The sequence below is a fragment of the Meriones unguiculatus genome, chromosome 11, assembly GCF_030254825.1.
Source record: "Meriones unguiculatus strain TT.TT164.6M chromosome 11, Bangor_MerUng_6.1, whole genome shotgun sequence".
Taxonomy (NCBI): Eukaryota; Metazoa; Chordata; class Mammalia; order Rodentia; family Muridae; genus Meriones; species Meriones unguiculatus.
Window position 1 is genome coordinate 91,932,450 of NC_083359.1, and position 20,943 is coordinate 91,953,392.

A 20,943-nucleotide genomic window follows, 5' to 3' on the forward strand; every position below is an offset into this window, starting at 1 on the left:
AATGACTTTCGAGAGAGCTTTTTCCAAGAGCCCTCAGGTAGGGCAGCGTGGACATGGAAGGCCAGCACCTTAGTTTATGAAGTGTTTTTCAAGTCTGACTGTGCTGGAAACTTCTAGCAGCTGTGTGGGGTGGACAGTCATGCAGCCTTTTACAGACAGAGAAACTGAAACTCAAAAGTCACCTGGCCTGTGTCCCCATTTTCAAATGCATGGCAACAGAGGCTCAGTGAAATAATGTGGTTTGACCAAGAGGACAGGGCCGCCATCCTGGGTATGTTCTGGGTATGTTCTGCGTGGTCCTTTCCTGCTTGCCCGCAGACAAAACCTCAGGTCTCTGTCCCACCCAAGAATTTTGGTCTCTAGAAATGCCAGCCACCTGCTCACACCCCAGGCACCATTTCTCCACACCCCACCCCACCCCACCCCAGGGTTCTGACATCACCTCCCTTTCTGACCAATGGATGAAGTCCCAGCAGTGATGAGGATGTGAATGTCAGCTACCTCCCCCACCCCGGGGCCTGTGGTTGCAAAGATGCTCTAACAGGAAGCGGGTTTGAGGAGCTGCACAGCTTCCTGCCCCCTAGAGCTGCACAGGGCGAAAAGGGCTGGTGCTCAGCTTGGCCACGAGACACAGCTTCATGCCAGGGTTTTGGTAGCTTCCTCTTCCATACCTACTTCCGTGTGGCCCGGGGGGCCTCAGGGGCAAGTGCTGCTGTCCGTTGCCGAGGCCACCCTCCACCTCCAGTTTGGAGCCCTGCCCCCCTGGAGCTAGGCCAAACCCAACTACTGACTGGGAGTCCATGAAGGACTGGTAGGGCAAAGGTCTTGCGGACAGAAGTGATAGGGTCAGAGATCCCTGAGACTCTGGCCATGAAGTCTCGGCAGAAAGGAAAGAAGAAGGGCAGCTCCAAGGAACGGGTGTTTGGGTGTGACTTACGAGAGCATCTGCTTCAATCGGGCGAGGAAGGTAAGAAGGCCATCTGGAGCAGGGGACAGCTAGGTCGGTGGATGACATGAAGGCATCAAGCTTGTCTTCTCTGGCTTGATTTGCTCTGTTGAGCAGAATTAGCTTCTAGGGAAGGGGTCACCATCCATGAGACCTATGCAAAGGCAAGACAGGAAATGCGGCACTTCCGGAAGAGAGGTTGAGGATGGGATCTCCAAGGGAATGTGTGCATGGTGGTTGTCGGGGCAGGAGGGTGGGGATCTGGGAAGTCTGGAGAGATGGACAAACCAGATGAGAAAATGGAGAATGGGGACAGAGGGAGGGAATGGAGGTCATAGGTCAGAAGAATGGCTGAAGGGATAGTTGATAGAACAGTAGATGGAGTCACAGGTGGGAACGGGCCCAGTGGGTCTGGGGATATAACTTAGAGAGGGAGGAGGGAGGCATCCTAGCTGGAGAACAGTACCAAGGGACAAGGACCTGGCCCTTTGGCATCTTTGTTGGTCCGCAGGAGGGTGTCAGGGAAGGAGGGACCTTCTTCTTTAAACTGCTTGCAAAGGGGGATCACTGCCGCCCGCAGGGAGCACAGGAAAAGTCAATGAGGTGGCTTCAGCCCTGGTTTGCAGTTGGGATGAGAAGCTGCAGTCGAGAGGGGTGTGGACCCTGTGTGAAGCTGCCTCGGCTTCTTCTCTAGCTTACTCTGCTGTGGGTTTGAAAGCCAGCAGGCCCAGAGGCAACCGCTGGCTCACCACCGCCCGTCGTGCGGTAGCTGTTCAGAACTGGGTCTTAGTTTGATCTGTCCTGACCACACTGCCCGGCTTGTTTTCAGCACACTGGGCAACTTAACAAAAAAAACGGGCATGATTCTGCTCCCCCTTCCCCTCCCTCCACCCCACCCCAATCTGTCATTTCCTCTTTGCCCCCTTCTCTGGTTGTGGTGCCTGCAGTGATGGTGGTTCCCAGCTCATTTCCTGCTCTTAGCCCCGCCCTTGTGTCCCCAAATACCTCCTTCCCCTTTTCTCCTCCATCAGAAGGCCCCATCCCTACTAACCTCCATTAAGGGAAACCCAGGCTCCAAGCAAGAGTGTTAAACAGCTGAGGTGGACTTTCCTGTGCCTTCTCATGGAGCAGGCCTGGCTTCTTTATAATCATTCTTTATAATGATTTTTTAAAAGTTATTACTCTATTTATCTATATATTTTGTGTACGTGTTGGAGAGGGGGGTTCGGTAGTTTCAGTGCAGGTGTGAAGGTCAGAGGACAACTTTGGGGAGCTGGCTCTGTCTTTCCACCACGTTGGTCCCGGGGATTGAGCTGAGGTCTTTGGGCTTGATGACAGGCATCTTTTACCCTCTGAGCCATCTCACCAGCACTCGATGCTTAGAAAATTCTTCTGAGATTCATTTATTTTTATTTTATAAGTATGAATGTTTTGCCTGCATGTATATGTCTGTATCCACAGAGAATAGGAGGGGGCATTGGATTCTCTTTGGAATTGGAGTTACAGACAATTATTAGCTGCCATGTGGGTGTTGGGAACTGAACCCAGGTCCTTTGGGAGAACAGTTAGTCAGTTCTCCTAGCCATCTGGCCAGCACTAGAGAATGATTTTTTTTTTTTTTTTTTTTTTTACAGAAAACCATATGAGAAAACCATAATTGAGGATGATATTCTTGTAGCTCTTGGAAGACCCTCAGTTCAGCTTCCTTACCCTGGTTCTACCCTTTCCTGGGATTCCCATCACCAACCTTATAGGCAGACTGTACTTCCATGATCCCCAGAGCCACGGTTCCCAGCGGGTGAAGGGAATTCTCTCTAGCAATCCAGGGATAATGGAAGATGGCTGGCCCCTGATTGTAGGTGACTCCCAGAGCATGGGAGAAGCACCTTCTGTCTCCCATGAGTACCTCAGCTGAGCCCAAGGCTTCAGAGATGAATTTTAGATATCAGAGCATCAGTGAGAAGCCCTCCCCTTACCCAAAGCATCCTGGTACAGAAAGCTGGAAAGTGATAAGGATGAATGAAGCTGGTTGAGGACAGCTTCTCTCATTAGCCAAAGACCCAGCATGAAGATGAAAGCTCAGACCAGGAGATCATCTGCTTCTGGTAAACTGATACTCCCACAGTTGTCATTATTTTCTTCATCCTTACACTCTTGACCTCAGGCCTCTTCACAAACTCTTTTCCCCTAAATGGATCCTTTTCTTCCTGTAAGCCCTACTGTGTACGCGTCGATACCTTGTTTAGGTTTCTGATTCACTGTAGGTCCTTCTTCCATGACTGCACCCGTATCCTTTGAGTCATTTTGACTCCTCACCCCAATCTTCTCCCTAGACTGTATCTCTGACTTCATTTTTCTGATTTATATCTGCAGTTCCACCATGTTTCTGACCCTGCTATCTCTTGGCCCAGACTCAGGCTTTATGGCTCAGGCTTCTTGAGATTTTCCATCTCTGTACAGAGCTACTCCAGAGGTTCAAAACCAACTGAAAAGAAAAGGACAGTAAAACCTAGTCAGGACTGAACCTAGTAATACAGATGAGAGTGAGCTATTGATATTTATTTATTCATTCATAGACGAGGTCTTGCTATTTGGCTCTGAGTGCTGGGATTACAAGCGTGCATTAACCAGGCCCAGCCAGAAGACTACTTATGAATCAGCAGAATAACGTGGTGGCCGAAAGAGTAGTTGTAGCATTAGGCACGCAACGGTAGAGCAGCTGCTTCCACAAAGAGCTGCATTCAGTGCAGAGAGCTAGAATCAGGGGAACCCTGAAAATGCAAACAGGTTCTGAAGGCATAAACAGTAATCCACAAGCTGGAACTGCAGTGAGGTGAGGAAAGGTGACAGGGACCCAAAACTTCAGGAATCACTTCTCTAGGGACTTTGTGCAAATGTCCCGGGTCCCTCATTCTAAGGATGGTGTGTGTTAACACATGCACAGCCCTGTAAACTCAAGACTTCTTTCGATGTTTTTACCCTCCACGCATCTTTTCTTGTCTTACCCAAGTTCTGGTGATGGGCAAAAAGGTGAAGAGTCTGGAAACTAGGTCACAGGAAGGAAGAAAGCTGAAAGCCAGTGATTGGTGGGATTATCTACGTCCTTCACCCCATCTTTCTGTCATACTTTGTTCCACAAAAAGCTTGGGATGACTTCTGAGACCCTACACAACAAACAAAATAAATGGCTGAGAAAACTGGACTGAAAGGAAATTAAGAAAAGTAGTGCCCAGAAAATGCATGCCAGATAGTTCCACGTGGCTGCTAGGGGTGAGCTTTGAATGGCCTGGTAGTTAAAGTCATATGAAACTCACGAGGCTTTTAGGGAACAAAGAATAGGTACCTTAGAAGAAACACAGCTCTCCCTGACAGTGACATAATCGAGGAGTTTTTCTGGTGAGTCCCAGGCAACAGGACCCATTGCTTTGTCAAAGGCAATGTCCTTTATCAAATATCATTGGTGATTTTGACCTAATTCTGGATTAATTCACTGTATAATCTAGCAAATATTTGTGTGTCTGATGTTTGACTACAGTGAGAGAGAAAATTCTCTGACGAGATAGTACCATTTGTCAGGAGGTATAGATAGAACACTTACAGCAAAGTGTAGTAAGTACTGTGTGTGATGTTGGGGGCTGGAGAGAAGGCGCAGCCGCTAAGACCATTTGCTGCTCTTGCAGAGGACCTGGGTTCAGCTCCCACCACATGGCGTAACTCCCAACTGCCTGTAACTCCAGTTCCACCTCAACCTGACGCCCTCTTCTGGACTCCTCAGGCACATGCATGCGTATGGTGCCTGTAGAGTATGTGCAAACATACACATACAAATTAAATACATCTTTTAAAAAAATACTATGTTATTGAAATGAGCAAAGGACTATGAGGACTGCAGTATAGATACACGCAACGGTTTCTGAAACCATCAGCAGTGATGTTTTTACGTACTCTTGTCTTTTTCACATGTGTGTATATGTGTGAACCTGTGTGTGCAGATTTGAGGTCGATCTCTGGGATCTTTCTTCATCACTCTCCAGCATATTATTTTTGGCAGGATTTCAGCCAAACCCAGTTTACCAATATGGCAAGTGTCACTAGCCTGACTGCTCTGGATCATCCTCTGTTTCCACCTCCTGAGGATGGACTTGCCGCACATGTACATGGGTTCTAGGGATCTGAACTTCAGTGCTCTTGCTTTCCAGGCAAGCACTCTTAACTGATGAACCACCCTCCTAGACCTTGTTTAGTTTTAAGTTTTTGTTTTTAGATGGCCCTACTATGTCTTAACCTGGCCCTGAATTCCTGGGCTCAAAGAATTCTCCTGCCTCAGCCTCCCAAGGAGCTAGGACTATAGGCATGTGCCACTTTGCTCAGATAGGAGTTATGTTTGAGATTTACTTTCAGGAATAGTTTACCAGGCAATTGGAAGGAAAGGTATTTCCAGGTTGGAGAATAAAACAAGTGCTTTAGTTTTGTGTTGCTACAGGAAGACACCTCAGAAGGAGAACTTGTGAAGAGGTTGAGATGGTCATGACTACAGTGGCTGGAGGGTTCAGAGAGCATCTGCTGGCATCCTGCCAAGGGACCCCTAGCTATGTCACAACATGGTGAGGTGGAAGGAAAACTCTCTGTATACAGGGACCAGGAGCAAGAGGCGGTGTTGCTATGACAACTCACTCTCTGACCCGGACACACAAGACCCTCCCCAAAGAGGAGCACTGTAGGGCCTGGTGGCACATCCCAGTACTTGAAAAATATAAGGGCATCTTGAAAAGCCAGTCTGAGCTAGTAATAAAGACCACGCCTCAAGCAGCAAGAACATACATACATTTTTAAAAAGCCAAATAGAACCGACAAAATCCAAAAGACAGCAGTAATTCATTCACAAGGAGAGAGCCCCATGACCTAATCATCATTCACTAGGTCCCACCCTCTTAGCTGTTACCCCATCTCAACATCACCACACTGGGGACCAGGTTTCCAGCACATGAACTTTTGAGAGAAGAAGCATATCCAAACCACATCAGTGAGGGTGGAACCTAGGCTTGTTTATGGACTAGCAAAAGGCTCATTCATGGAATTTGTCAGAACCTTGTTTGTAAAGGTCTTATATCCCAGGCTGAGGAGCTCATATTTTAAGATAACAATGGGTGGGGGTGGGGGTGCACACCTCTAACCCCAGCATTTGGGAGGCAGAGGCAGGCGGATCTCCAAGTTTGAGAACAGTCAGGGCTACAGAGAAACCCTGTATTTAAAAAAAAAAAAAAGATAATTAATGGGTACTAGCCTGGGTGCTTATAATCAACAATTTAAAGTGCGGCAAGGGGGCTGGAGAGATGGCTCGGTGGTTAAGAGCACTGTCTGCTCTTCCAGAGGTCCTGAGTTCAATTCCTAGCAACCACATGGTGGCTCACAGCCATTCTATAACGGGATCTGGGTCTCTCTCCTGTCATGCGGATTACGTGCAAATAGAGCGTTCATGTGTACAAAGTGTGGCAAGGATGTCAGTTTACGGTTCTGTGTTAGGCTGCAGTCATAGCTATCGTTGGGTTTCTATATGGGATTCAATACTTGTTTTTGAGACTCCATCACAGCTGCTACCACATCAAGATGACATGAGAAATAGCACGATATTATCTTTAAGAAGATTAGTCTGGTGACATGGTGGCAGCCCAGGGTCAGGAGAGATGGTTTAATTTCTTGCACTTTAATAAAATCGTTTACTTATTTTGTGTGTATATGTGCGGACACACAAAGTGCCGTGGAGGGCTTATGGACGGACAGCTCGTGGAAGTCAGTTCTGACCATGCAATCAGGCATGTTTTCCAGTGTCAAACTGAATAACTACAAGCTTTCTTACCAGAGAAAGTGCCTCAAACCAAATGCCTTCGGCTGGGTTCCATTTCAGTTGGGACAAGCACTGTTGATTTTTCCGTGGTTGGTAGAGTGTTACATCAAGGCAATTTTGGGACCAGTCTTTTATTTTTCCTCCCCTGTCCCACAAGATTGCTGCTGCTCCCCTTTAAAAATTCTGATGCCAATGAGAAATTTCAGTTCCAAAGTTTGCAGACCTGTTCGCCCTATAAATCCAGTAATGAGAGCTGAACGCGAGGCAGGAGAGATGGCTCAGCAGTTAAGAACACATACTACAGCCAGGTGGCAGTGCACGCCTTTAATCCCAGCATTCGGGAGGCAGAGGCAGGTGGATCTCTGTGAGTATGAGGCCAGCCTGGTCTACAGAGTGAGTTCCAGGACAGCCAGGGCTAAAACACAGGAATTCTGTGTTGAAGAACAAAAGAAAAACAAACAAACAAACAAACAAACACATACTACTCTTGCAGAGGTCCAGGGTTTGTTTCCCAGCACTAACAACCACTCCAGCATCCTCCGGTACCCTAGGATGCCTCTGCGCTCGTAACCCCGTGTGATGGTGCACATCCCAGTGGAAGTAGAGACAGAAAGAGCAGAAATTCAAGGTCATCCTCAACTACAAGCAAGCTGAAGGCCAGCCGCAGATCTATGAGACTGCGTCTCAAAAGCCAACAAATGAGCCAGGCAGTGGTGGCTCATGCCTTGGGGAAGGGGGGGGGCGGGCAGAGGCAGGCAGACCTCTGTGAGTTTGAGGTCAGCCTGGTCTACAGAGCTTTGAAAAAGAAAATTTAGAGGGCTAATATCAAGTAGCAGTGAATTCCACTTCAGTACAGGGATTTATGTTGAGATTCCAGAACCGAGTGATAGAAATATTATACAAAAACAGATGAATTGGGTCTTATCACATGTAAGAACTTGCCAGTCACTTCTGTTTTTGTTTTGAATTTCATTAATTTGGCTTTAATCTCAGTGAGCCTTCTTTCAGTCTTCAGCTTCTTGGGTTTTTCTTTCCTCTGTCCTCTGTGTCCCCAGTGCCCCAGGTGCTAAGGAGCTGTGCGGAGTTTGTGCAAGAGTATGGAGTGGTGGATGGGATCTACCGCCTCTCGGGGGTCTCCTCGAACATCCAGAAGCTCCGGTGAGTCAGCCAGAGTGGACAGACTCTGTGGGCAGGAGACCAGGGAGCCACGGTAAAAGCGGCTGGGGCGAGCTGGAGGAGGGGCGGGGGGAAGTGGGAGAAGGAAGTACAAATGTTAGGTGCTTCTGCCTCAGAAGAGGCTCTGAAATCTGGTCAGGCAAAGCGGGGACCCCAAGCTCACTCCCCAACACACACGCTCTCCAGTCCCACACATACACAGCCTGCTTTTAACACAAGCACGTACACACATGCACACACACGTGATTTACTGTAAAATTCACCCCTTAAAAGTGTTTGAGTTAGTCGTTTTCAGCGTATTCACAACACCACAGATGTCACCATGGAGCATCCAGAACCTGTCACCATCCTCCAAAGGAACTGTGCATTTCCCCTTTACCTAACCCCAAGCTGACTTTCTGTTTGTATGGCTCTGTCTGTCCTGGACATCTCATATAAACCAATGATACAATACATGTCTTCATAAGTCTGGCTCTTCACTCTGAGTTCTTTCAAGGTTCATTCGTGCTGTGGCATGTACTAAGTATTTTACTGCTTTCTATAGATGAATACAATTCTCTGCCATAGCCACATAACTTTTTTTTTTTTACTCGTTTATTTGTTGATAGCTATTCAGGGTGTTTCCACCTTTTGGTTATTATGAATAATTCTGCTACAAATACGTGCAAGTTTTTGTGGACATATTTTCAATTATTATGAATGTATACCTGAGTGCAATTGCTGGGCCATGCGGTACCTTCTTGCTTGTTTTCCACAACATCTGTATCGTTTTCCACAACATCTGTATTGTTCTCAACCCTGCAGCAACACATGAAGGTTCCGATCTCTCCGCATCCCTGCCAACTTTTGTTACTGTGTCTTTTTGATTGTAGCCATCGCAGTGGGTGGTACTGATACGTCGTGATTTATGCATTTCCCCAGCTGCAGATGAGGGTGGACACCTTTCTTCTGAGACGTCTTCCGGGAAAGATTCAAATTTTCTGTTTGTGTTTAAATTGTTTAATCATTGAGTTGGAATGAGATTTTTCATATGTTCCAAGTGCTAGATCATTTTTAAAGGTTTATTTATTTATTATGTATACAGTGTTCTGTCTGCATGTTCACCTGCAGAGCAGAAGAGGGCACCAGATCTCATTATACATGGTTATGAGCCGCCATGTGGTTGCTGGGAATTGAACTCAGGACCTCTGGAAGAGCAGACAGTGCTCTCAACCTCTGAGATGGATTTTAATCAGATGTGTGATGAGCAGTATTTCCCCCTCCCCGTCTGTGGGTTGTGGGTTCCTCTCCTCCTCTTCCTCCTGGTCTTGTTCTTTTTTGTGGTAGTGGGGATTTTGAACCCAGGGTTCATTTTCTTGATAGTGTGCTTTAACACATAAATGTTCCTTTTCTTTTCTTCTTTTGTGTGTGGTGTATGTATGTATGTATTTGTGTAGTTATGTGCATTTGTGTGGAGGTCAGAGGTCAGTATTGCTTGTCTTCCTCAATCATTCTTCACTATATTTTTTTCTCAGTTCTTATTTTATTATTGTTATTATCATTTATTATAATTTATTCAATTTGTATCCCGGATGTGGCCCCCTCCCTCATCTCCTCCCAATTTCATTGTATTTTTTTTTTACAAGATTTTACTTATTTATTTTATGCATGAGTGTTCTATCTGAAGAAGGCATCTGATTCCACTACTGATGGTTCACCATATTTTTAAAATTAATTTATTTGTTCTTTTATGTTCTGCTTGCTGGTGTGTCTGTGCACAATGTATGTGTCTGGTGCCCACAGAGGCCAGCGGAGGCCCAGGACTGGACTTACAGATGGGTGCTGGGGATGGAACCTGGATCCACTAGAAGAGGCCAGTGCTCTTAACTGCTGGGCATTGGTTTCTCCAGTCCCTCTATGTTGTTGTTGTTGTTATTATCATTGCTTGAAAACAGGGTATCCTCCTGAACTTGAAGCTTGCAGAGTTGACTAGGCAGAATGGCCAGCAAGCTCCTGGGATCCTCCGCACATGCTTCCCCAGTGCTGAGCTTATAGGACTCCGCTGCTCTGTCTGGATTGTTATAAAGAAGCTGGGGATCTGAACTCAGATCCTTCCACTCCTATGGCAAGCGCTTTATCAATTGAGATATTTCCTAGCCCCTAGTCTTCTCACCCTCTCTTGTTTCTTTTTCTTCAGCCTTACTCTGTAGCTCAGACTGGCCTAGAACTCATTTTATAGCGAATGATAACCTCAGATTCATGGAAGTCCTCTTGCATTGTCGGTTTATCTGCTTTTTTCTTTTGATTGTTGGTACGTTGGATGCCATATCTGAGCAACTGCTGGCTAATCTAATCAAGACCTTAAAATGTTTCTTCCAAGGTAGGCATAGTGGCACACACCTTGAATGCCAGCCTTCAGGAAGCAGGCAGGTGGATCTCTGTGAGTCAGAGGTCAGCCTGATGTATATATTGAGTTCCAGGCCACTCTAGATCCATTCCCCACGTCTACTGATTTCTACATATCCCTTTCTTGCTAATCATATATCCCTGGTTGGGATATAACACATGCACAGATCCACTTACCTATCTCTATACCCATCTTTATAGTCACATATACATATTCACATTTGCAATTCCTAATGTTTGCTGACAAATACAGGAAATACATGTAAATACGCCAGTTAATATATATTATGTGTGTGTGTGTGTGTATATACACATTCCAACATTCTCCTTCCAAGTCTCAACATGCTGAACCATGTCTGCAGCTGACCTCTATAGCTCCTGCTTCTCCCTAGATATCCTCTGTTTACCTTTCACTTCTGACCACTCTGCACCTCCCCAGGCAGGAGTTTGAGGCAGAGCGGAAGCCGGACCTTCGGCGGGACGTTTACCTCCAGGACATTCACTGCGTCTCCTCCTTGTGCAAGGCCTATTTCCGAGAACTTCCAGATCCCCTCCTCACTTACCGGCTCTATGACAAATTTGCTGTGAGTTGAGAGGCAGAGGGGTGGAGGACAGGGGTCAAGGGCAACCGCTTCAACCTTGACATCCCGGGTGTGTCACAGGCCAGCCACAGCCCTAGGGATCTGAGTGACAGTAAAGCAATGACTGGGAAGGAGAGCCTTCCTCCCCAAATCTCCTAGCCCTGAAACCTCTGCCAATCCCTGTCCTCTCTGTCTTTATTTTCTCCCTGTGGTGTATTTCCCCGAAGGCCTGCAGACCGCACACAGCACAGTGGTAAGACTTGGGGAGGTAAAGGGAAGGTTGTCAGAGCTGGGAGGCCTTGGAAAGCACCTAGACCAGAGTTTCCCTACCCTTAAGAGAACAAGACTGCTGTTTACATAGCAAAAACATTTTCAGGAATGTCCCTCCGCCAACTGTAATTGTATGTTAAACAGTTTTGGAGGGGAAGACATATGACAAAAAAATTACCTTTTTTTTTTTTTTTAATTTGAGCAATACTTTTAAAATAAAGTGCTAGCTACTTGGGAGGTTGAGGCAGAAGGATTGCTGGAGTATAGAGTTTGAGCCCAGCCTGGGCAACGCAGCAAAATCTTATCTACTCGCAGAAAGAACCTGCATTTTATTGAGTGCAACAATACTGGGACTCTGAGCAGCAGCTGCGTCCTGCTCAGTCCATTCAGCCTCTTCTGGGTGGGTCACCTTCCCAGACACCTTAAACAGCTCCACAGTCTAGTTCCAGAGCTGTGCCAAAATGAACACAGAGGTAGAGGAATGGCAGTAAGTAGTTCAAGGTCACAGGACAGATTATTAAGTGTATAAAAGAAGATTCAGTAGTCATCTGTGGGCCTGAAGGTCCTAAGCTTTCTTCCTCTGGTTCTGGGGACCAAACCAGTGGTCTTGTGCTTGTAAGGCTCTACCATGGAGCTGCATTCCAGCCCTTGTTTTCTGTCCCCTTTCTCTGTGTCTAGAGTGCTGTGACTATAGGCATTTGCTACCATGCTCAGTGTGCGTGTTTTTACTTTGCTATCTTGTGGTGCCTTGAAGATCTGGGTGGGGTCATTGTGGGATATAGGCACAGATCATTCCTCCGAGTTTCATCTGGAGCTCTGAGAAGCCAGGGGGCCATCTCTGAGCCAATAGCTCCTTCTTGTACCCTTGTTCCCAATTAGGAGGCAGTGGCAGTGCAGCTGGAGCCTGAACGCTTGGTCAAGATCCTGGATGTGCTTCAAGAGCTCCCTATCCAAAACTACAGGTGTGTGAGGTCCACTATTGTACTCCAGAGACCCCCTTACCCCATCTATGGCCCAAGCCTCGTTCCTCCTCCAAGCTCTCAGCCTAACCGAAACCCCAGATAGACTGTGTTTTAGGTGATCCCTTTCTTGCTTTCTGCAGGACGCTGGAGTTCCTCATGCGGCACTTGGTCCACATGGCCTCATTTAGTGCCCAAACCAACATGCATGCCCGCAATTTGGCCATTGTGTGGGCCCCCAACCTGCTGAGGTGGGTGCATGGGTGAGCAGTGTTGTAGCTTCTGGGAGGCTTATCTTATTATAACAAGATATACCCAAATGGATGCGGTTGTGTGGGTGCATTGGGGAACCCAGCAAGACAGTATAGTTCAGCAGAAGCTGAGTAGTTTAGAGTCTGCCGCCAACATGGACCATCTCTGAGACGGTCTTAAGATCTTAAGAGAAAGGCCTCTGTTTCCCTACACTGTGTTGGAGAGTTTGGGGACTAGAATATTGGTCTTTGCCAAACATTTGTTGAACAAACATCCTTACAATCTAGTCAAGAACTGGCCTGTATATCACTCCCTATGGCACAAAGCATTATTTATTATAACAATTCGCATAGCCTGCCTTTTGTGCTATAGTGCAAGGAGTATGAAAAAAAAAAGTAGAAATGATTTGAGGGTGTCTAAGATGGCTTTCCTGGAGGGAGTGGCATTTGAACTTGAATCATACATGTGGCCTAAGAGGTAGAGGTGGAGGTAAGGACAGGAGGGGAGAGTAGAGGGTATTTCAGAGGCTGCTCATTCTGTAACACAACTTTAACACTAGCACTCAGGAGACAAGACAGGTGGACCTTCGTGAGTTCAAGGCCAGCCTAGTGTATACAGAGAGTTCCAGTAATATATATATAATATTTCAGGAATAATTTAGATAGGAAAGTGTTTTGAAATTGGGAGGGACTAAGCCCACGTGTTTACAGGTCTAAGGACATAGAGGCCTCGGGCTTCAATGGGACAGCAGCGTTCATGGAGGTGCGCGTGCAGTCCATTGTTGTGGAGTTCATCCTCACCCATGTGGATCAGCTCTTTGGGGGTGATTCCCTCTCTGGTTAGTATCCTTTCTGCCAAGTACATATCATCAGTCTCTGCCAGGGTAATCACTTCATAGAGAGCTTTCGTCATTTTATGGTTTCTTTGATGAAGATCGGGTGTAGAGAGCCTCAAAAGTCGCTTAATTCAGTTTTGTCCCTTTGTGGGTAGGAAGACTGTGGCTCTCACAGAGAGAGGTAGGTGATGGTCACATACAGAAAAGACTAGAGAGATCTTAATGCAGCTAGTACTGGAGCGGGTGCCTTCTGCTGTCACTCTAGCACACTGATGGCCTCTGCATCATTGCCTTGGATGCCAAGGCTAACGTCTTGGGACCTCCTGGCCACCTTTGTTCATGAGAACACCCTATTGAAATGGATAGAGAGGGTCTATCTCCAAGAGCCTCTGAATATATCCTTAGCTTGGTGGTTGGTGAGGGGGCATGGACTGGGGAGTGGGGTTCCTTTCTTGGCTCTGTTTTTGGCTGGCCAATTCCTTTTGTTTTCCTAGCTGGTGCGGATTTGGAGAGTGGATGGAAAGTACTTCCGGGGGCCCGAGCATCAGGCAGCTCCGAGGACCTCATGCCCAGGTCCCTTCCCTACCACCTGCCCAGCATCTTACAGGCTGGGGATGGACCTCCACAGATGCGACCCTACCACACTATCATTGAGCTTGCAGAACACAAGTAAGGTCTTCCTCCTTGCTCTTCTTCCTTTGCACTTGTCATCAGCCTCCACTCCTAACTGTATCTCCATTATCTTCAGGAGAAAGGGGTCTTTGAAGGTCAGGAAATGGCGATCTATCTTCAATTTGGGTCGCTCTGGACATGAGACAAAACGGAAACTTCCACTGAGGGTTGAGGACAGGGGTAAGTCTAGGATGATGAGGGTACAGGACTTTGCTGAGGATGTGTAGGGTTCTGGCGTTATGTACATCTGCATGTATTTTTCAGAAGAAAAATCCAGTAAGGGGACACTGAGGCCTGCGAAGAGTATGGATTCACTGAGTGCTGCAGCTGGGGCCAGTGACGGTGAGTCTGTTTCAGTGTTAGTGGCTAAGTGTGTTTGTGTATATGCTGTGACAATAACAGCAAAGGCTGTGTTTCTATAAATGCGGCCAAAAATGCCCAGGAATTAAAAAAAAAAAATTAATGGGTTCCTACTAGAGACCAGTCTTGGAGATAGATGCCAAGTTTTACAGTGACGAACCTATTGTCTAATCTATGAGCTTATTCACGGGTATTTGTACATGAAGGAGGTTCTGGGTGTGTGTAGAAGGAGCTAGTGTGTGGTAGTGGGAGCTAGTGCATGTATGTACAGAGAGGGAAGATGATCCATCAAGTTTGTGTGACCTTTGACCTGCTGACTGGGTGGATAATTTGCAGTAGTGGCCAAAGGAAGCTGGGTTTGGTACCTTCCAATTATCCTGCTTCTAGAATCTAGGGAAAGAGCAGCTGAGGTCTTACACGAGCTGTCAAGCCCTTTGGAGCTGAGGCTACTGACTATCTGACCTTCTCTCTCTCTCCCACAGAGCCAGAGGGGCTGGTGGGGTCCAGCAGTCAGCCAAGCTCACTGATGCCTGAGAGCTTGGAGAATAATTCTATGGATGCAGCAGAAGGTGAACAGGAGCTTGAGGCAGAGACACTGGGCAGTACGAATTCTGAGCCAGGAACTCCACGAACTGGGCGGTCAGCTCTTCGGGCTTCGGGGAGCAGCCGTGCAGAGCGCTGTGCCGGTGTCCACATCTCAGACCCCTACAATGTCAACCTCCCCCTACACATAACCTCTATCCTTAGTGTACCTCCAAACATCATCTCGAATGTCTCCTTGGTCAGGCTGACCCGTGGCCTTGAGTGCCCGGCCCTACAGCCGCGGCCAAGCCCTGCCTCAGGTCCTGGCCCAGGCCCAGGTCTTGGCCCTGGCCCCCCAGGTAAGAACTCAGAGATTTCCTAGGGCTGGGAAGGAATCTAGAGCATTAAGTTAAAGTTCTGGTGCTGAGGATGTAGCCTGGGAGGGTTAGAGGCCTCATCCCTGAGGCTTTGTCTTCTATGGCCTGCCTAGATTTGCAGTTTGAGAATCCATAATATTATCAGGTTATATAAAGTCCATGGAGAGGGGAATCTCTGCCAGGCTTCAGGTCACTGATGTACCCCAAGAACAGGGCTGTGTGCCAGACATGTAAGGGATTTAGTAAATACAAGGATGGGTAAGTATAAAAGTTGGTATTAAGAGTTACTGCAAGTTGGGCATGGTGGCACACACCTTTAATTCTAACACTCAGGGAAGTCAAGGCAGGGAATTACTGTGAGTTTGAGGCCAGCCTAATCCACAAAGCAAGTCCAGGACAGCCAAGGCTACAGAGAGAAACTCTTGTCTTGAAAAACCAAAAAGAAAAAAGTCACTGCGACATTAATACTAAGAGCCAACCAACATGTACTTAGCAACATGTGCCAATGGCTGTATTAGGCACTTTGCAGGCGTTGGCTCATCTCATTTTTCATAATATGAAGATGTAAGTGTTGTTATTCTCATATCACAACAATGGAGCCTGAAAGTTATCTTAAGCAGTTTACTACTGATTAGGTTGGAAGAAGCAAGGCTAGGATCTGATCCACGCTCCCGTTCCTATCCCCAAAGTGTCACAGACGAGAGATCCTGAGGTTGTCTAGGACAGAGGTAAGTAGGACAGTTAAGTAGACTGAGGTTCAGAGTTTGTCTGTAGCGTATATTAGCTGTGTGACCTTGGACAAATTGCTTTGTGCTTCAGTTTTGTTACATGCAAAAGGAGCATGAAGAGCTGAGGAGGCAGTAGGGTGCTTGCCTAACATACACACAACCCTGAGCTTGATTTCCATCACCAAATAAACCTGATATGGAAGCTTAGGCCTGTAATCTAACACTTCGGAGGTGGAGATGGGAAGAATGGAGTTTGAGGTCATACCCAGCTCCAGGTTTGAGATCAGCCTGGGATACAGGAGACCTGTCTTCGCCAAGTCTATTTGCTACATACATTTACTAAGGATGTTCCTTATTCTCTTTTTTGCATGTGATAAAACTGAAGCTTGCCAGGCAGTGCAAGTGATTGTGTAGGCCTTTAATTCCGGAACTCAGGAGGCAGAGGCAGGCAGATCTTTGTGAGTTCGAGGACAGCCTGGTCTACAGTGTGAGTTCCAGGACAGCCAGGGATGTTACATAAGAGAAACCCTGCCTCAAAAACAAAACAAGAAGCAAACGAAAAAAACTGAAGCCCAAAGCAATGTGTCCAAGGTCACACAGCTAATATGTGTCACATGTGCACGTGTGTGTATCTGAGTTGCGTGTACACATGCACAAGAATTTAGGGACCAGAGGGCAACTTTAGGTGTTGTTCTTCAGGCGATATCTATGCTTTTCTTTTTCTTTTTTCTATGACAGAGTATTTCACTGGCCTGGAACTTGCCAAGTAGGCTAGGGTGGTAGACTGACTGGTTCCATGGACCCACCTGCACCTTCCCCCTCCAGCACAGGGATTACAAGAGCACATCACCATAACCTAGAGTTCTTTTATGTGAATTCTCAGGCTCAAACTCATGGCCTCATATTTGCACACAATCACTTCATAAACAGAAGCATCTCCCCAGCCCCTCTACATAATATTTTATTCTGCAGAGAAAACAGAATAATCCATTATAAAGCTATAAAGCACCATGCTTGGATCTGGTCATGGTGGTGCCCGCCTTTAATCCCAACTCTTAGGAGCAGGGATAGGTTGGTTTCTGTGAGTTTGAGGCCAACCTGGGTCTACCTAGCCAGTTCTAGCACTGCTATGTAGTGATACCTTGCCCCCCAAACAGACAAAGGGATAAACAAACAACCCACAAAGTTGGCACTCGAGTGAGAATTAATAAAGAGCTATAAGGAGTTGGTCATTCTGGTCTGGAAGGATGAGCCATGTGGACTATCTATTATACACTGGGAGGGCTGGACTCCTACCATGTCAGTGTGAGGAATACCCATACCAGAAAGGGTTGGGGCTGACCTTGACTTCTTGATTCCTGGAATTGTCTTTCTCTCAACAGATGAGAAGTCGGAGGCAAGCTTAGTCCCAGGTCCCCTGGTTGACTTAAGCCCAGCAGACATGGCTCCTGCCCTGGATGACTCCTTGTCCCAGGAGGTGCAGGATTCCTTCTCCTTCCTAGAGGACTTGAGCAGCTCAGAGCCTGAGTGGGTGGGGGTGGAGGACATGGAGGTGGCTAAGGCAGGAGTCGCAGGAGCAGCAGGAGCGGCAGCTTTCTCCCTCGGGGAGGACGACCCTGGGATGGGCTACCTGGAGGAGCTCCTGGGAGTTGGGCCTCAGGTAAGGAAGAGGAATGCTGGGTATGTGGGTAGTGTGTGACGCAGAGAGCGGATAGGGCTGCCTGGTCCTTAGCTATGATGATATGCCTACAGGTGGAAGAGTTCTCCGTGGAGCCACCCCTGGATGATCTGTCTCTGGATGATGCACAGTATGTCCTGGCTCCTAACTGCTGTTCCCTTGATTCTGCTGGCCCCACACCTGAAGTGGAAGAGGAGAGTGGGGAAGAAGTCTTCCTGAGTGCCTATGATGATCTGAGTCCCCTTCAGAGGCCTAGAACCATGAACTGGGAAGATGTAGGGAGTCTGGAGGAAGAGGCTACAGTGTGTGGGAAACCTCCTGCACAGGCTGACGGAGAGCAGGCATGCTGGGAAACTGAACAGGACAAGGAGGCTGAGCCTAGAAGCACATCAAGTAACAGGGACGAAGCAGAGGCAACACCAGAGACTGAAATCGAGGCTGGAAAGGCTGATGGAGGAGGAGGGGAGGCTGAAACCAGCCAAAAGGTGATGGGTAGCTTTGAAGAAGAGAGTAGTAAAAAGATAGAGGCCAAGGAAGAAAATTCCAAAGGTCAAGAGGTTGGAAGTATAGAGCAGACTAAGGATGTGGAGGGAATAAGAGGAGAACAGGGCAAAGAGGAGAAGGAAAAAGACACCGGGAGAGAAGAAGGAGTTGGAAAGGGGGAGGATATCCCAGTAGAATCCGGAATAGACCCACAGCATGTGGTCCAGGAATACCTGGTTCCTGGGGAGAACTGGGAAGTTGTACACAAACAAGAGGCCGAGAAATTCGGGAAGGATGAGATCAAAGGACTGAGAGGGAACAGTGACCAAAAGTCAAGAGAAGACCAAGGACATGGTGAAGATAGAAGTCAAGAAGATGATGATGGGAAGGAAGGGGAGGTCAGCAAGGAAAAACGTATAGATGTAGAAACTGAAGGTAAAAGAGCTGTCGGTGACCACTTAGAAGAGGGGTCCCTCCCTGAAGGGCCAGGGGTCGAGTTCCTGGAGGTTGACGGTGCAGAAGAAGTCAACGAACAGACTTGTGAGATGGAACAAACCATGCCACAGCCATCTGAGCCAGAGATGGAGGCTGAGGGACAGCTCGGTCCTGAGGCATGTGACCTGTATTCTTGTCCCTGTGGTTCAGCTGGTGGTGTGGGCATGCGTCTAGCTTCCACCCTAGTTCAGGTGCGACAGGTCCGCTCTGTTCCCGTAGTGCCCCCCAAACCACAGTTTGCCAAAGTGCCCAGTGCAATGTGTAGCAAGATCCACGTAGCACCCGCAAGCCCATGTCCGAGGCCTGGCAGGCTTGATGGGACTCCTGGAGAAAGGGCTTGGGGTTCTCGTGCTTCTTGGAGGAATGGGGGTAGTCTTTCTTTTGATGCTGCTGTGGCCCTGGCCCGGGAACGCCAGAGGACTGAGACTGGAGGAGTCCGGCGGACCCAAACCTGTACTGGAGGTGGGGATTACAGCCTCCACTCCAGAACCTCTCCTTGTACCATGATTCCTGCCCATTCTTCCCGGCCCCTGAGCTGTCTGGAACTCCCCCCGGAAGGCACAGAAGGGTCTGAGCCCAGAAGTCGGTTTAGTCTGCCCCCGAGAGAGCTTCATCCCCCTGCCCCTCCTGTGGCCCCTCAGCGTCAAACATATGCTTTCGAAACACAGACTAACTGTGGGAAGGATGAAGGGCTGTGATTAGGAGTGGACAAAAGGGCCTAAGAATCAACCTGTCGTGCTGTCATTGCCTCCTTAAGAGCCTAATTCCATAGTGTGGGTCCTCCAGCCATTTGCGACCACGGGAGACACTCGCTGCCTTGGTGGTTTTACTTGAGTTTGTGTTATCACGCAAAAGCACTTATGTCTAGGTAGAGTCTTAAGAAATAGAGAAAGGTCTTGTTCCCGTGAAGTTGTGATTAAACACAGAGGGGGAATTCCAGCCAAACTCCTGCCCTCTTCCGAGGCTGTGAACTTCTCTTCAGAGAAGCCCAGGGTAGATGGGGGAAACACAGGACCATTATAGAACCGCTCACCCCTCTTTTGTTCCCAGATCTTTGGCTATCTCCTGACCCTCTTAGTTCCAGATTAGGAGAAACGTGTCCAAGTCCTCAGTGTTTGCTGAAGGAAATGGATAACTCCCTCTACCTTCAATTATTTTGCCGAAGAGGTCCTGTACAGATCTCTCCGGTCTTTCTTTTTCTCGTTAGAATAACCTCCTCTCGTTTTCGGGAAAACAGAATGCCTGCACCCTGGCCCTGGCCCTGTTTCTCTGTACAGGCTGGGGCTACAGGCTCCATTTAGCAATGGTGACTGTTTGGTAATAAAAGCTGGTTTTTAAAAAACATTTAAATAGTGTATGGATTTACTCTTATTAAAGGTTTGTGTAGAAGGTATCACATTTCGATGTTGTCAAAATGTACATATCTTGTTTTTTTTCTTCTTTAAATATTCTTCCTCAGTTGTCATGGAAACCAGTAGCTAGAAAGCAGAACTGGGTTCATGATGGTCAAGAAATGGGGAAGAGAAACCTGTTTTACATAATGTTCATCTAATGCCAGGAATTGGGCTAGATTTGTGTACATAAAAACTTTGCCCTTGGATTTACTTAATTCACTTAATTTGGTGAAGCTCGTATTGGCATGTCCATTTTACAGATGAGGAAATTAAGCTCTAATTTAGTAAAAATGCTTATCAGTGATCTCAGAGCTAGAAGTAGCCGTTTCCAGAATGTGGTGGTACATGATTTTAGTTCCACCAGCAGAGGGGTGGGGTGAGGCCAGGGGATCTGTTGTGTATTCACAGCAAGCCTGGGCCACGTAGGACAGTTCAGTACTACACAGAGGGGGAGAAAAAAAGAAAAAAAGGTCAGTTCAGGGTCTGAATGGTTTCGTAGTCTCAATTCTAGCTATTATATACTTCACTATTCCAAGAATCATTCTAGGTATATGCCCTGGGTGAGAAAAAATGGTAATCAAAATTGTTTTTACATATATATGAGCCTCAGGGAAACTGGAGGCTCTGAGGTCTTTGGAATATTGCTGACGCTAATACAAAGGAATTGACCAGATTTACGTATGGCCAGAATGTCCCAAAGTCCAGTTGGAAACCCCTCAAAATAATGCTGTGATCCAAGATGGCGTCCCAACTTGCCCTTGTTAAAGATGGCGCCTATGAACGCCTACTTCCTTTTACTGGACCGAAAAGGGCTCCGCCTAGCACTAAGGTGGAAGTACAATATACTCGCGCCTTTCTGGTTCTTGCTGGAAACAGCTAGGGCTCTAGCAGCGTCCCCAGGATATCGCTTTTCTTCGTGGCCTGTAAAAAACAAAAAAAAAAAACCAACCGCATCAGCCTCGTTAGCTTTAGCTCGCATCCAGTT

General features: G+C 47.4%; 1 protein-coding gene across 2 annotated transcripts; it reads left to right on the top strand.

Annotated features, from left to right (window-relative positions):
* Window positions 1-555: 555 nt before the first annotated feature.
* Window positions 556-19,908, top strand: Arhgap30 (Rho GTPase activating protein 30). Of its 2 annotated transcripts, XM_021647118.2 has the most exons (13): window positions 857-967; window positions 2,581-3,051; window positions 7,847-7,949; window positions 10,792-10,936; window positions 12,083-12,165; window positions 12,306-12,413; window positions 13,125-13,252; window positions 13,744-13,918; window positions 13,998-14,101; window positions 14,186-14,263; window positions 14,764-15,162; window positions 17,291-17,568; window positions 17,661-19,908. In XM_021647118.2, the coding sequence occupies exons 2-13, from the start codon at window positions 3,012-3,014 to the stop codon at window positions 19,260-19,262; spliced, it is 3,243 nt and encodes a 1,080-aa protein (XP_021502793.2). In that variant the 5' UTR covers window positions 857-967; window positions 2,581-3,011; the 3' UTR covers window positions 19,263-19,908. The 2 variants fall into 2 exon arrangements, with proteins under 2 accessions (XP_021502792.2, XP_021502793.2); XM_021647117.2 differs by lacking the exon at window positions 2,581-3,051 and having other exon boundaries at window positions 556-967.
* The last annotated feature ends 1,035 nt before the right edge of the window (window positions 19,909-20,943 follow it).